This window comes from Ips typographus, linkage group LG3 (genome assembly GCF_016097725.1).
Source record: "Ips typographus isolate SLU linkage group LG3, UJ_Ityp_2.0, whole genome shotgun sequence".
Taxonomy (NCBI): Eukaryota; Metazoa; Arthropoda; class Insecta; order Coleoptera; family Curculionidae; genus Ips; species Ips typographus.
Window position 1 is genome coordinate 18,682,647 of NC_138424.1, and position 15,582 is coordinate 18,698,228.

Genomic DNA, 15,582 nt, shown 5'->3' on the forward strand with positions numbered 1-15,582 from the left:
TTTTTCTTATACATGGTGACCCATGTCGGCTACTTGCAGAAGCGCTATAGATGTTTGTCCCCATTGGTTTCAATCTAAAAACGTAATCAAAATTTGAAACAAACGATTTTTTTCATATCCCTTAAAATGGGACACCCTGTATTTTGTTAAGAGTTTGTATTTTACCTAGTCAGTTTTGTAGTATTATGAAAATAATTCAAGTGTATTTTTTTAATATAAAATAGGTGGTTGAGTGTTTTAATATTATCCATTATTGTTAAAAAAGGAAGAAGTTAGACTAAAGATTTGACAAAAGAAAATCTTTAGAACAAGTACTTTAATCGGAGGGGTTTTCACTGTTATGTAGTATTTATACTATAATATTAACATTTTAGTAATGATTAGTGTTATATGATTATTTGAACTCTATAGTAATATACATTTTTTTTTTTAGGAATATTTGTCAGCATACTGACATTCCAGACATTGATCATGAAGCAAAAGGACATTGCTACAAATGTTTGTCATGTGTAGAGTTTTTTGATGATCTTCTCGAGGTAAAATGTCACCACCATCAAGAAACCTGCAAGTATTTCTGCGAAAAGTGTTGTCGACAACTTGATTCTAAATCGGCAATTGTCATTCATGCCATTGAACACAATATGGATGATGAACCCAAGGCGAAATACAAGTGCGAGGAATGTTTCTTGGCATTCTACAACTCTGACAAGTTTGACCATCATCAAAGAAGTTGTCATAGCATTGAACTGCATCAATCATTTGAGTCTGAGCCTGTACAGTCTGATTCTGATGGTGGAAAAACTAATAAATGCGAAACTGTTGTAAAATCCCAGTTAAGTTATACAGGAGAGAAGCAGTTTAGTTGTAAAGAATGTGACAAGTCCTTTATACAAGAATCAGTATTAATTAATCATCTGACGACCCACACAGGCGAAAACGCAAATGAATGTAAATGTTTTTCGCAAAATTCGAATATAAATGACCATTCCAAGACTCACATTAGTGAAAAACCATTTAAATGTACAGATTGCGACAAATGTTTCGCGCATAAATGCAACTTAAAAAAACATGTATCTGACGGTGAAAACCCATTTAAATGTGAAAAATGTGGCAAACGTTTTGCGCATAAGTGCAATTTAAATCATCACATTAAAATACACACTGGCGAAAAACTGTTTCGGTGTAAAGATTGTGGCAAATATTTTGCCCATAAATTCAACTTAAACTGTCATAAAATGATTCACACCAGTGAAAGGCCATTTAAATGTGCAGATTGTAGCAAATGCTTTGCTCATAGATCTAATTTAAACGATCATATTAAAAGTCACACTGGAGGAAAACCATTTAAATGTACAGAATGTGAAAAATGTTTTGCTCATAATTTTAATTTAAACAAACATATTAAGATTCACACTGGCGAAGAGCCTTATCAGTGCTTGAAATGTGGTAAATTCTTTTCTCACAGAGATTATTTAATTGAGCATTTTACAATTCATTCTAGTAAAAATCCGTGCAAATAAAAATTATGTAAAAGGGATTTTTTTTCAAAAAACTCATTTTGAGAGATCTTAGCTTAACTTATATTTTTTTCTGGAATACTCTCAAGTTTATGACTCAAGGTAATTTTCATTACGACGAATCTGGAATGGTGGAAAACGGTAAATTATCGAGAATTTTATGTTACAAATGTTTCCAGAATTAAGAATATTTCTTTTTTGTTAAATTCTCAGTAACTTACCGAGAATATTCTTTTTTTTTTAAATGTCTGCTTTTTATTCAAATTTAATTTGCACAAACAAATTCAAAACAGCATATACCGGGTGACAATAAAAGAATGACAACCAAATTGTCACGAATGTGACATGAAGGTCTATTAAATTTGAAAGTGCTTGATATTTTTATTCGATTCTTCGTTAAAAATACGATTTTAATTTTATTCAGTACTTTTAAGCTACTTTATTAAGATGTCAAACCAGAGAGAAAAAATTTTGGCGTTAGATGAGTTGGAAAAGCGTCCGATCGATATTGCGCGAACGCTCGGCATCGACAAATCTAACGTCCGACCCGCTAAGAACCAAGAGCTCGTCCGAGAACGAGTCAGACGAAATCCGGGGATATCCATGCGAAAAATCGCTCGTGAGACTGGTATTAATCGGGAATCAATCCGCCAAATAGCCAAAGAGGAACTACATCTCAAGCCTTACAAACTCCAAAAAGTTCAGCTCCTCACCGACGATAACAAACGCGTACGGCTTGAAAGATGCAAACGACTCCTTCGTCGTAACGCTCTCCTTCAGTGGGACAAAATCCTCTTCTCAGATGAGAAGCTGTTGACCGTTGAACAAGCCCACAATCACCAGAACGATAGGAGCTGGTGTGTGGAGGCCCCGGGCACTTCGGCCATCCTCAAACATCGCCAAAATCCCGCGGCTGTTATGGTTTGGGCCGGAATTTGCGCCAGCGGCAAGACCCCCCTCGTTTACGTGGAACAGGGGATCAAAATCAACAAAGACGTCTACCGCCGTGACATCCTTGATGCCGTCGTACTTCCGTGGGCTCAGCAGCACTTTGGCGATGCAGATTGGACGTTCCAACAGGACTCCGCTCCGGCCCACAAAGCAAAAGCTACTCAGGACTGGTGCCGGATCCATTTTCCGGATTTCATTGAAATTCAAGGAATGGCCACCCTACTCGCCAGATCTAAATCCGATGGACTACAGTGTGTGGTCTATTTTGGAGACCAGGACCTGTGCTACACGTCACAAAACTTTGGAGTCCCTGAAGGGGACCGATTGTCACCGGATGAGATGCGTGGCGCGGCTGAAAAGACGTTAATTTTGACAGTTCTGACACTTAATGATACTTCACAGCGCGGCTTAAAGTCAGATGACACTTGTTCTAAGTGACTAGAGTTGGGCACGCGGAAACTTTACGTCTTGGAAACTTTCCGGGCGCCTTTCCTGCGTCCACTGCTGAACATAGGCTTCCCGTAGTCCAATCCAACGTCTTCGATTCTATGCTGCATTCATCCAATTTGGCTCTGTTTTTTTATTATCGTCAGTCCATCTTGTTGGTGGGCGACCTCTGTTCCGAAAAGCCTCTTGTCGCGGTCTCCACTCCAGAATTAGCCTTGTCCATCCGTCATTCTCGCCACATGTCCGGCTCAGTTCCATTTTATCGTTGTTACGCGGTCAATTGCATCGATAACTCCAGACATTCGGCGAAGTCTGATGTTAGAGACTCTGTCCCTCAATGATATGCCCAGCATTGCTTTCTCGTTTGGTTTTCTTTGTTAGTGTTAATGTTTCTGCTCCATACGTTAGCACAGAAAGCACACACTGGTTGGCTTTCTCTTTAGACAGGTTGGAATGTCCGACTTTATGTTGCTTAGCTTTCCAAAAGCTGCTGGTTTGGTTGTCTCTGCCTATGAGAATTTCATGTCCCAGATATTTATAGGAGACTACTTGTTCAATATGACTTCGTTCACTCATTACCAAGTCGTTCATAAACTGGGTCTAACTAAAGTTGATTTTTAAATCGGACGTTTCCGAAGCATCATTCATTCGCCAGTCAATTCTGTCTGTAACCAAGACAATATCGTCCGCAAATCTCAGGTGGTTCAATCTCCCACCATTCATGTTTTAAAACTAGTGTACTTGTATTCTATTCTATCAAATGTCATTGAGGCAATAGGTCAATTTTTTGCAGTTTTGCAATATGTTAAGGTGATGCAAAGGCAACATTGCGTTTTGTGTCGTGACAACATTAGTGAATTGAATGACAACATTGAAAGTTTGACACGACACCAAATCTCAATATTGTCATTATACACAAACGAAATTTGCTAATTCGGAAGAAATACGAAAATTCCCAGATTTGCCCAACTCTAGTTCTGTGCTTTTTGAGACACCCTGTGGAGAGAACAACTGAGAATTGAAAACAGTTTATAACATCAAACTGTAGTCGAGTATTCTTAAAAATCCAACATGGATGATGTGGCGAAGGCTGTAGCGTTGATTGAAATTGATACAAGTTACAGCGATGTTGCTGACATGTTAGGAAAATCAAAATCTACAATATATCGTAATGTAAGACGTTGGAGACAAACGGGAGAGTATGTGAGGAGACGAGGTCAAGGAAGAAAACGATCAACCACAGCTAGAGATGACAGATTGAATAAGTGTAAAACAGTACCGCAACTAAGAAGGGAACTGGAAGAAGAACAAGTTCTCGGACCATTAGCAGAAGGCCTATAAAACAAAAAAAGCTCCATTACTCCAGCGACGTCATTGTGTGGCCAGACTAGGCTTTGCTAGGAAGCACGTAAATTGGGAAAATGATCAGTGGGCCAAATCCATTGAGGGGTAATATCACCGCCGAGAAGAACAAGATAAACAATTAGATTTTACTCCCACTGTCTCCTATGGTGAAGGTTCAGTGATGTTCTGGGGTGGAATATGCTTAGGGGCACGAACAGAGTTGGTTGTTGTTAATGGAGCTTTAAATGCAGATGGATACATTCGAGATGTTCTCACATCGGAGAAAACTTTTTGCTAATGCACGACAATGCCCATCCTCACAAGGCTCGTTGTGTCTCCGACTTTTTGAATGTCGTCGGAATAAGAACAATGGCGTGGCCGGCCTGTTCTCCAGACATTAATCCGATTGATCATGTCTGGGACATGTTAGGTAGACGATTAAGGTCCATAACTCCTGCAGTTCAAAATTCCGAATGTTCCGATATCAATTGTCAGTTGTTCAATCCACAGATCCAAAACACCGAAATTTCCTTAAAAATGGTCATCAGGCAGATGTATTCATGAAGAATCAAGCTGCAATGCATACAAAATATGAAGGAAATAAAGCAAAAAGTTCCAGAGAAAATTGATGTTAAACTAAGTGTAAATTTTGTCAGTTTCCCTAATTTTGCCGGTGTGTGTATTTATAGAACATAGAGTTAAAATTAACAGTTGTGATATTAACAGAACCTATGATATGGTTTTTACGCCACCTGACAGCTGTTAGAAAAATTAACTCATCAGTTAAGGAACTATGCGGGTAGAAATTGTGTAGATTATTAGACAAAAACAGTGGGTGTAGAGTAAGAACGCGAGTACAAAAGCGTAATTCTATAGTTTTTAGATTTAGTGAGATTAGCAAAACTTTGAAATTAGTATCATATCAGACAAAATGTAATGGACTCGTCCCACATAACGTAAAACTGCGTTTCAATGTCGGAATTTGTAGTTTAGTTACAAAAAGCAGGCTTTTTGGTAATTTACAGAACTTCAGATCGACAGTTTTACCGCGTATATGACGTAGACGACTTTCAGCCGTTTTATTGGCTATGGCTGTCTGATGGTTGACAGCATCTTCCGATCAGCTTTATAATATAACCTCAAAGTCAAGTCACGAGTGAAGGGTGCAATGTTGCCACTTAACGCGTTTTATAGCACGACACCTTTTTTCACTGGACAACAAGTAATTTGATGTCAATTTGACGTAATACTTTTAGTTTACTTAAAAACTGTAAACACTGAGATGTTCTATCGTTTCTAATTTGTCAAGATTAATTTGGTAAATTCGGTAAACATTTACAAACTGGCAACACAAAAGCGGGCCTAGTGGCTCCTCCCACCTAATTGGTTGAAAACCGTCTACGTCACATCTAGCCGGCGTTTTAAATGTTGAAATTTGAATCTTTTTATTTAATTCTTGTTATGTTAGACTTAGTATTTTGAAAAATAATAAAATACGTATTTCATATTTTTTTGCGTCCTAATCAAATATGAAATAAAACATGGGATTAGTCCATTGGTGTCGTGTAAATGTATTTATTAACAAACGCTAATACTATAATGAGTCCTTTATTTATACAGGGTGTTTCGCCATAAATGCGTCATATTTTAGGGTTTGATTAAAAAATAGCTCCAGTTTGCCATATAAACCATGGTCCAAAGATGTTTCGTTACGGAGATACAGGGTGTGAAAGTTTGGATAAACTTCATGAACAAACATCTTTGGACCATGGTTTATATTCCAAACTAGGGCTATTTTTTACGTTTAATCCAACCCTAAAATGTGACGCATTTACCGTGAAACATCCTGTATATGAGTAGAAAATGTTTGTCGAATATTCGCTGTTTATAACAAGAGAATTTTAAAGTATTAAAATAGTTTTTAGAGTGTTAGAAGCTTCAACAGAAGCAAAATCATAGGGAATAGTGTTAGATCTGAATCAGTGGATATAGTCATGTGCAATGTGTATAATTGTAAGAAAATAGTAACTTTACGAATCATAATTATTTAATAAACAAATCAACTAATCTGAGAAAAACTAAAATTTGCTGATCACATTTAAAAGCAAATCTGTCAAACTCGTTTGAGATTAGTCAATGATTGGTCGTTTTTTTTTATTAAAAAGTGTCGGTCCTACTTTCTTTAAGATGTTTAATTTAAAAAAAAAAGTTGGTACTTTCGGTACAACCGTGTAATATCTTAGTTATCTATTTAAAGAATACAAAAATGTGTGCAATATGTATTTTACAATAATTTCAGATAATATATTAATGGAATAAAATGCTTTGAACAACTAATATATTTTTTTTTAATTTTAAATAGGTAGTAGTACCAGCTGAAAACATTGGAAAACTTAGAACCATAATGAGTTTGGCAATTAAAATGACAAAAATGGATTTACACGTATGGGACATTATCCATATGAAAGCAGTGGTAAGAAGAGAAATTTGTATTCAATACGTTAATTTATTATTTTTAGATAAAGATGGAACAGGAATAAGACTCACTTAGCCCATTTATGTTCAACATGATTGTGGACAAAATTGTCGGAGATCTACCTAAAAGAGCAGGATACAAAATGGGAAACACTTACTTCAATGTTGTCTGCTACGCAGATGATGCGCTGCTCATTGCAGCTTCTGAGGACGACCTTCAGAGATTATTTTACTCCTTAAGACAATTAAATATGGTCATTAACACAGTCAAAACCAAATGTCTCCTGTCATCAAACGAACCAAGATGCAAACTGGAGATTGATCAGAAAATTGTAGAACAAGTAAATCAGTTCAAATACTTAGGAGACCTTAGACAACGGAGCGAGATGCAGGACATAGGAAGGTGGGTAAGACAGAGAAGAAAATACTGGAATAAACACGTAAACAGAATGGAAGACAACAGACTTGTAAAAATCGCAAAAACAAACAACGAACCCAAGGCAGACCTCCAAAACGCTGGAAAGAGTGCTGCAAATCAACGTCCGAAGAGGCATAATAGGACAAAACAGGCATTAGCTTACCTATATGCAGACCCAGATTAGAAAGAAAGAAGAAGAAGAATATAGAGTCAATACAAAGTCGCAAATTTGTAATGAGCGCATTTGATTTGTTTGGATGTCAATTTTCAAGACGTAAATCACACAGAGGTTTGTTTCGTATTTTACAACAAGCATTTGGTATGATTTACTGGCATTTATTCACTTGCCCTGTTATTTTGCATTAAACATGTAATATATTTGTTACAAACAGAATGTACGAGTTTTTTTATCATCTTACATGTACTTATAGTACACTAAAAGATGTTCCAATTGCAGATTCCAGACGGAGAAACACGACACTCGAGCAATATGTCGGTCAATGAAATACTGTAGGTACAATAGTTTAATAACAATAATAATATAATTAATAAATCTCTTAACAAAATTATAACAACACAAAGTAAGCAAGCACTTCTTATCTTCTATAAGTCGCTGTGAAAATCTGTTAAACTTTATGGCTCCAAATCAATCTAGTCCTTCGTCCTTCCATCAGTGACCAGAAGCTCTGAGATAGCATTCCAAGAACACATCCACGCTTGAAATCTTAAATGTTAGAAGCTTTAGAAGATTACTTTATTAGAAATACAAGCATTAATGGAGGAAAATGCAAAGCGATAAGAACGAACTACTACGAAGAGATGAGCAGGAGGATATCCAAATCTATCAGAAGAGAAAGTACAAAAGTGAACAAATCCAATAAACGATCGAAGATAAAAGTCTCAAAGTTTTTTTTCCAAGATATACTTAAGGTAGTAGAAGAGTTATAAAAAATAGTAAGAGACAAGGAGACTATATGTAAACTATAGAGGCATATCCCTACTCAGCGCAGTCATGAAGGTCTTCACAAAGTTTATAGAATATTTTTAGCGAACATGTAAACATATCGGAAGAATAACAGGCAAGTAGTAGTTGATATACTTGAAAGGAAACATGTGGCAAACACTTTTTTAGTTAATCAAAACCTGACAGAGGAAATAAAAACACCAACCAAACAGGAATTCGTCAAGGAGACTTTAAGCCCACAACTTAAAAGTATAGAAGGAAGATATTCATTCAGAACGGGCGAAAATTATCTGTTTCGCCGATGATGCCGCAGTTATAGCAGAGAACGAAGACGACTTACAACGGTTCCTATTCTATGAAAGAGCTAAATCATTCAACATGCAAGTATCCATAACAAAAACCAAAACCCTCGTCGGTTCCAAATAACCACTCAGATGTAAACTTTCTCTAGAAAACAAAACTATCGAACAAGTTATGTCGTTCGACTGCTTAGGCATACAAATTACCTTAACCAAATGGACAAGCCAACAGATGAGGAACATCTCAGGATACACATCAAAGAGGCAGAAAAATAAACACAGACATCATCCACGAATGTGAAGTAGAAGACCCTGAAATAATCACGTGGATAAGATGGCTAGCAAAAGGCTAACACAAATCGTTAGAAATAGTATACCACGGATACGATGCTCCTTAGGAAGACGTCCAAAGAAATTGATAGAGTCGTGGTATTCAACATCTCAAGGAAACTGAAAGTTAGAAAATACAGACCTAAGGCCTACAATATGTGGACCCTGATGAGCAACCAACAGAAAACTCTAGAAAACCAAGGATTGGAAGAAATGCCAGATACAACAACAGGTGAAATTCTGGGTGATGGCGGTACTGTTGTAAAAGCCGTAAAGATTGGAGGGAACAGACTTTTAGAGAAAATAAGGAAACTATTCAACTCATGTCTGCGCCAAGGCGAATCACCTACAAGATGGCACAATGCTCTAACCATTTTAGTACACAAGAAAGGCGATTGAACAGATACTGAAAACTAATGATCCATAAGCCTGTTAAACCACTTCTACAAGCGATTTACAAGAATAACGGAAATCGATTAGAACAGGCGGGGTTTAGTACAAATTTGGCACTAACGACCATCTCCAAGGCCTTGTAGAAAAATCCATCGATTACAACCGACCCCTGGTCCTGGCCTTATTCAAAATAAACAGTATAATGAAAGCGCTGGAGAAAAGTCGTATAGACTATCGGTACTCTAAACTGATTAAAGACATTTACAGCAATGCTACCATGACTGTAAAATTGCATAAAGATACTAAATGTATAAAAGGAGGAGTACGTTAAGAGGACACGTTATCTCCCAAACTTTTAACGGCAATCCTGGAACATGCTTCCAAGCAGTTTGACTGGAGCACCAAAGAAGTCATCAAATCATCACATAGTTCTAATAAGAGAAAACTAGGGAGAGATTAGAACTATGATAACTGAGTTAGATGCCGTTTGCAAAGAAGTCGGTTTAAACATGAAGTTAGGAAAGACGCAATTCATGACAAAAATCCTAAAGGTCGGAGGTAACGAAATAATACTAGTCCACAAATATAAATACTTTGGTCATGAAATCCAAATTGTCGGAGTTAACCAAATCACTGAACTGCAGATAAGAATTATCTTGTCATGGCTCTATCAGACCTCTTCAAGAGCAACATATCAAATCACCTCAAGAAGAAGACCCGATCCAAGAAGTATGTAAAGGCATTTGCTGGGACTGACTCTCAGAGGTAAAGTGAGAAATGAGGAAATAAGAAGAAGGGATAAGCTTAAGTGGCCATGATGACGAGGATTAAGTGCTTAAGTGGCCAGGATGGCCAGGAGTAGATTCAGCCAGCTTACACGATGGACAGACTATGTCAGAGGAATCGCTGACCACTGGCTACAAGAAGCTCAGAACTGACACAACTGGAATAATTTAAGGAAAGTCTATGTTCAAAGCTGGATGATGATGATCATTTTGGAGAAGCAAGCCGTTAAAAATTGACAAAAATTTGATGCTGTCTCGATCTTTTTATTTCATCTGATCCTTATAAACAGTAAGAAAGAAAGTATTGATCATCACTCCTGTCCACTTGCTAGATTAGTGTAAATAAACTGGAGCTGTAGTGAAAACTTGACTTTTGTGATCCAAAATATCTCTGATTAGATAATGTTATCAACGTGTTGCTTGAGTGTCGTGTGGTTTCGTCTGTATATTTGAGATCTCAGTATATTGAATTCCCCAAACAGATCTCACAGTGATCGTTGGTTCTAAACCACTGTATTTTTTAACCATAATAATAATTATTACTATGTTAGTTAAAGTTTGTTGTAAACCCATAATACTCTGCAATATTTTTAGAATGTATTGGCCGCATATTGAATTACCAGATGGAATTGATGATGAAGCAAAAGGACCTTATTACAAATGTTTGTCTTGTTTAGAGACTTTTGATGATCTTCACGAAGTAAAATGCCACCAAGACCAAGAGTCCTGCAAGTATTTCTGCGAAAAGTGTTTCCAGCAATTTGACACCAAGTTGGCAATTGTGATTCACATTATGGAACACGACATCAACGATCCACTAATAGACGAAAGCGAAAGCGAGGAACATGATTTGAGTTTTTCATCTAAGTACTGTTTGACTTCACATTGTAAAGTTAACACTGGCGAAAAGCCTTTTAAATGTAAATATTGTGGCAAGTGTTTTGCTCGCAAAGATTACCTAAAAAATCATATTAAAATTCACACTGGCGAAAAACCATTTACTTGTAAATATTGTAGCAAAAGTTTTGCAGTAAAAGCTTCGTTAACTTATCATCTTGCTACCGCTCACAGTGACGAAAAGCCGTTTAAATGTGAAGATTGTGGCAAAAGATTTGCCCTGAAAGCTTCTTTAAATAATCACATTAAGATTCACAGTGATGAAAAACCGTATAAATGTCAATATTGCCACAAATCCTTTGGCATGTTAAAAATTTTAACTCAACATGTTCAGATCCATACAGGGGAAAAACCTTATAAATGTAGCGAATGTGGTAAATGTTTTGGGCGCAACTCTATTTTAAATCGGCATTTTAAAGTGCACACCGGTGAAAAACCATTTAAGTGTGAATACTGTGATGTCAGTTTCGCTCTTGCTTTTAATTTAAGTCAACATATTAAGATTCACATTGGCGACAAGCCATTTAAATGTAACGATTGCGGCAAATGTTTTACCGAAAGTCGTCAACTAAAGTTTCATATGGTCAGTCACACTGACGAGCAACCATACTTATGTAGCGAATGTGGAAAACGTTTTAAGCAAGTAAAGTATCTGAAAGTGCATACCAAGATGTATCACACTGATGGTGAAAAAAAAGAGTGAAACATATCACTCTGATTCCATCTCCAAAATGTGCTGAAACACTTATTTTTTTCACTAGTGTAGAAAGTTAAATTCTAACCTAACAAGTTTGTAAAGTTTAGTTTTCCTGCACTGCAGCCTGCAGTTGGCTAAATCCTTTAATTTCCTACGAGCACAAGTAAAGAATCATATAATAAACACAAGAAGAACAAAAGACATTTTATGGGTTAAGTCACTTTGAGCTTTTTACCAATTACTTTCTACATATAAGTAATAAACTTTTAGGTCTATTTAATATAGTTAATAAGTGTAACATTTAACTTATACGTACGAGTGTAACGTACAATCTAGTAAAAACATTAGAAATTTGAAAGTTTCTAGGAATGACAATAAGTCTCTGAAATTCTTGGAGTAGATTATTGGACAGACATACTGGATGTCCCAGATTCAATGTTACAGCTATGATTCTGGTAACCTCTGTAGATAAAGAACGTTAAAGCAAAATGAAGAACCAGAGAGGGCTAGAAGCTCTTCTTTGTCGTTCGAAATTCCCCCAACATTACTTGATATTGTCGTCAAGAATGGTTTTGAAAAATATTAATTCGGTGGGTTGATTCCATTGAACAGAAATCCTCTGGTCTCTTCTCGGTATTGATGGGATTAGCCACTTAGTGTCGCTGTCCACGTGTATTAAAAGCGATCTTCGGGGATGCTCCTCTCATCTACCCTGTACGTACGATTGGTAAATAACAGTAATAACTAGGTACTTACGTATGCTTGTAGATTATGCTTATAATAAAAATAGTTTATTAAGTTACTCCGCCTGCACAGCTTAGCCTAGCTTAGCTTAGGTAAAATGATAGCATGCTCACAAAGTGTATACAGTAAGGTTTGGTACATGGAACATTGCTTCATGGAACAATGCTTCCAAATACTAGAATCCCACAAGATTGACATCTGCACCCTGAATGAAACAAAGAAGGAAGCATAATATACTATACAGTGGAGTCGGCAAAGGCAAAGGGGCTCAGGGGGACGTAGGATTGAGAAACTTCGAAAACAATATCTCATTTATGTAACGTTGGTACATAAAATGTACCAACGAAAATATGATGATGGTCACACTAGAAGTGTCCCAAAATTGAGATACCTGACCCGAATCAGTTGACATTTTCAAATGAGAACTTCCATATATTGTTGCATATCTGGGTATTTTTCCTGTTGCATATCCTATGTCGATATTCAGCTGTTTTCGAAAAAATGTTGTCGAAAACTAAATGTTCTATTATTTGTGGAAGAAAATCCCCATATTAGCATTCGTCAAGTTTCCTGCGACTATGGAATCCCTCGTTCGTCTGCACATAATTAAGGTTTTATAGATAGAAAAGTGGCATTCTTATGAAATGCATCTGGTACACGAATTAAACGAAGACCATCCAGACCGACGAATGCAATTCTGTGAAACCTTAATCGAGATGTCACATCTATAGAGATCTTCAGGGGTGCGGTATCACGAACCATTATAGCCAGTTGGATCGCCAACCTCCGTAGGGAGATGGCGTCCTAAGAAGAAGAAGAAGAAATTGTGAAAAATCAGATCATTGGGCCTTACTTTTTTGCAGAGAACGGTCTATAAGATATCTTGATTGCTTACAGCAATACCTAACCTCCACTTAACTCCACCACGCGCTAATAATCCAATGAGACATGAAGAAATTGTATGGTTACAGCAAGATGGTGCACCACCACATTATGCAATACAAGTTAGACGGTATCTTAACGAATCAGCATTTCCCAACAGACGGAGATCTCTTGATCTCAATCCTTTGAATTTGTTTTGTGGGGCCATCTCAAAAATGTTGTTTATAGAACTAAACGTGAATCAATTGAAGACTTGAAAACTAGAGTTAGAAGTAAGTGTGCTAAGATTAGTCAAGAAACCATAAATAGAGTCCAGCGTGAATTAATCGATTGTTTGGGATAGTGCCAGACACAAAAAGGGTTTCATTTTGAACATTTAATTAACTAAATAATTATTGTTTTTTATTATTAAACAATATTTTCTCGAAAACAGTTGAATATCGACATAGGATCTTCTTCTTAGGACGCCGTCTTCCTACGGAGGTTGGCTATAATGATTCGTGAAATCGCACCCTTGAAGATCTCTATAGATGTACGTCCGCACCATCGACGTATATCCTTTAGCCATGAGTTCTGCCGTCTGCCCACAGATCGTTTGCCCTCGATCTTCCCTTCGATAAGGAGCCGGAGGAACTCGTACCGCTCCCTCCCTCATAACGTGCCCGATGTATTGGAGCTTTCCTTCTTTGATGGTTGTCAGCAGTTGTTTACCTTTACCTATTGTCTTTAGCACTTCCTCGTTGGTTATCTTGTCTACCCAGGATATGCGCAGTATACGGCGATACAAGTAGGACATCTCAAAGGCGTCAATGCGGTTCTCCATTGCTTGGCATAATGTCCAACTCTCGGAGTGGAAGATATAACAGCGCAATATACGTATGCGGAGCTGTAGGTTTAGGTCTCATTACTAGTGAGGAAGTTCTTCATGGAAATGAATGTCCTTCTGGCCTGTTCTATCCTTGATCTGATTTCCCTTTTTTGGGTCACTGTTCTCGTTGACGAGGGCTCCAAGATATTTAACGGACGGCACTTGTTCCACAACCTGGTTGTTAATCTGAAGGATCGCCCGCCAAGGCACCAACTTGGAGAACACGACCACCTTAGCCTTGGTAACGTTTATGTTTAGACCATACTGTCCATCCATGAGGTCCATCATATTCTGGAGATGTGGGAGGCTGTCGGCGACCACGACCGTATCGTATATTATGAATGAGGGTGTCGTTGATTTTAACGCCTTCTTCCACATTCTCCAATGCCTCCCTGAACACCGCCTCCGAGTATATATTAAATAGGAGAGGGGACAGGACACACCCCTGTCTACGCCCCTTCTGATTTCTGTTTCTTCGGTTGTTATGCCCTCTATCCTAATCTCTGCAGTTTGGTGCCAGTACAGCTGCGTGATTTAGATCTCTCGTATCGACATAGGATATGCTACATGAAAAATATCCAGAACTTTACGTAGAATCACAGTTGTTGTGCAACATCTGGTGACATCTGTTCTCAACTCTGTGAGTCAGAAAGTACAGATGGCGTTCCCAAATTCCCAGTTGCACAACAACTATCATTTCTGGCATCCAGTTGACTATACTGGAATGAAGGTTTTGTTCTTTGGTTATCAAGCCCTATAGCCTCTCAAATGAGCCGTAATACGGCGAAACCGGTCAGAGGATTGGGATTGATAAACAAAAACTCACCATTTTTAAAAAATATCATATTTTAATTTTAGGACACTTTGTATATCCATTTTTTTTTTCTCAGAAAATGAAATCATATGGGTCAGAGCATTTTTCTGAAAGACAATTCCCTGAATTTATACTTTATGTACACACTGTATACTTATATCGTCGAGGTGATGTACGGTTTTTATTTCATCATCAGAGATCTCAATGTGAGTTTTATAATAATTATTGTACTTGAAGGCTTAGGTACTCGTATAAGTAAACTGTAAAAAGTAATAAAAAAATTAAGAAACAAAGTGTAGAAAGTATTGTTTTCTTTAGCTCCTTATTCAATATTCGTATATGTCGTTAGAATGTTATGTTATAATATTAACAATCCCGGTTTTCTTTTAGGAACAATTTGTTCACTGAATATGTTGATCATAATAAAGGAAAGGAATCGTATTACAAATGTTTAACTTGCAAAGAGTCTTTTGATGATCTTTGCCAAGTGAAACTTCACCAACACCAAGAGGTGTCGTCGACAACTTGACACTAAACTTGGCATTGTGATTCATGTTATTGAACATAAGATAGACGATGAACTGGAACCTGAATATAAATGTGAACAATGTTTGCTGAAATTCTACAATTTGGACGAATATGAGCAGCACCAAAACAGTTGTTTTATAGGAATCGTTGTTTCGCTTACTGATTTGAACAGTTCAGACTCATCAGTCATCCACGGATCGATACTCCTACATCCTTTCTTTTTGCTTCA

The 15,582-nt window shown here is 37.2% G+C and overlaps 2 protein-coding genes across 3 annotated transcripts in view; one reads left to right on the forward strand and one right to left on the reverse strand.

The window, feature by feature from the left end:
• Oseg2 (intraflagellar transport protein Oseg2) overlaps window positions 1–15,582 on the reverse strand; it is a 346,413-nt gene that overhangs the window by 120,166 nt on the left and 210,665 nt on the right. The gene's annotated exons all lie outside the window — the stretch shown is intronic.
• On the forward strand, window positions 6,590–15,445 carry LOC145725879 (uncharacterized). Of its 2 annotated transcripts, none has more exons than XM_081974794.1 (2): window positions 6,590–6,729; window positions 6,779–15,445. In XM_081974794.1, the coding sequence occupies exon 2, from the start codon at window positions 10,468–10,470 to the stop codon at window positions 11,521–11,523; it is 1,056 nt and encodes a 351-aa protein (XP_081830920.1). In that variant the 5' UTR covers window positions 6,590–6,729; window positions 6,779–10,467; the 3' UTR covers window positions 11,524–15,445. The 2 variants fall into 2 exon arrangements, with proteins under 2 accessions (XP_081830920.1, XP_081830921.1); XM_081974795.1 differs by lacking the exon at window positions 6,590–6,729 and having other exon boundaries at window positions 6,736–7,441; window positions 10,518–15,445.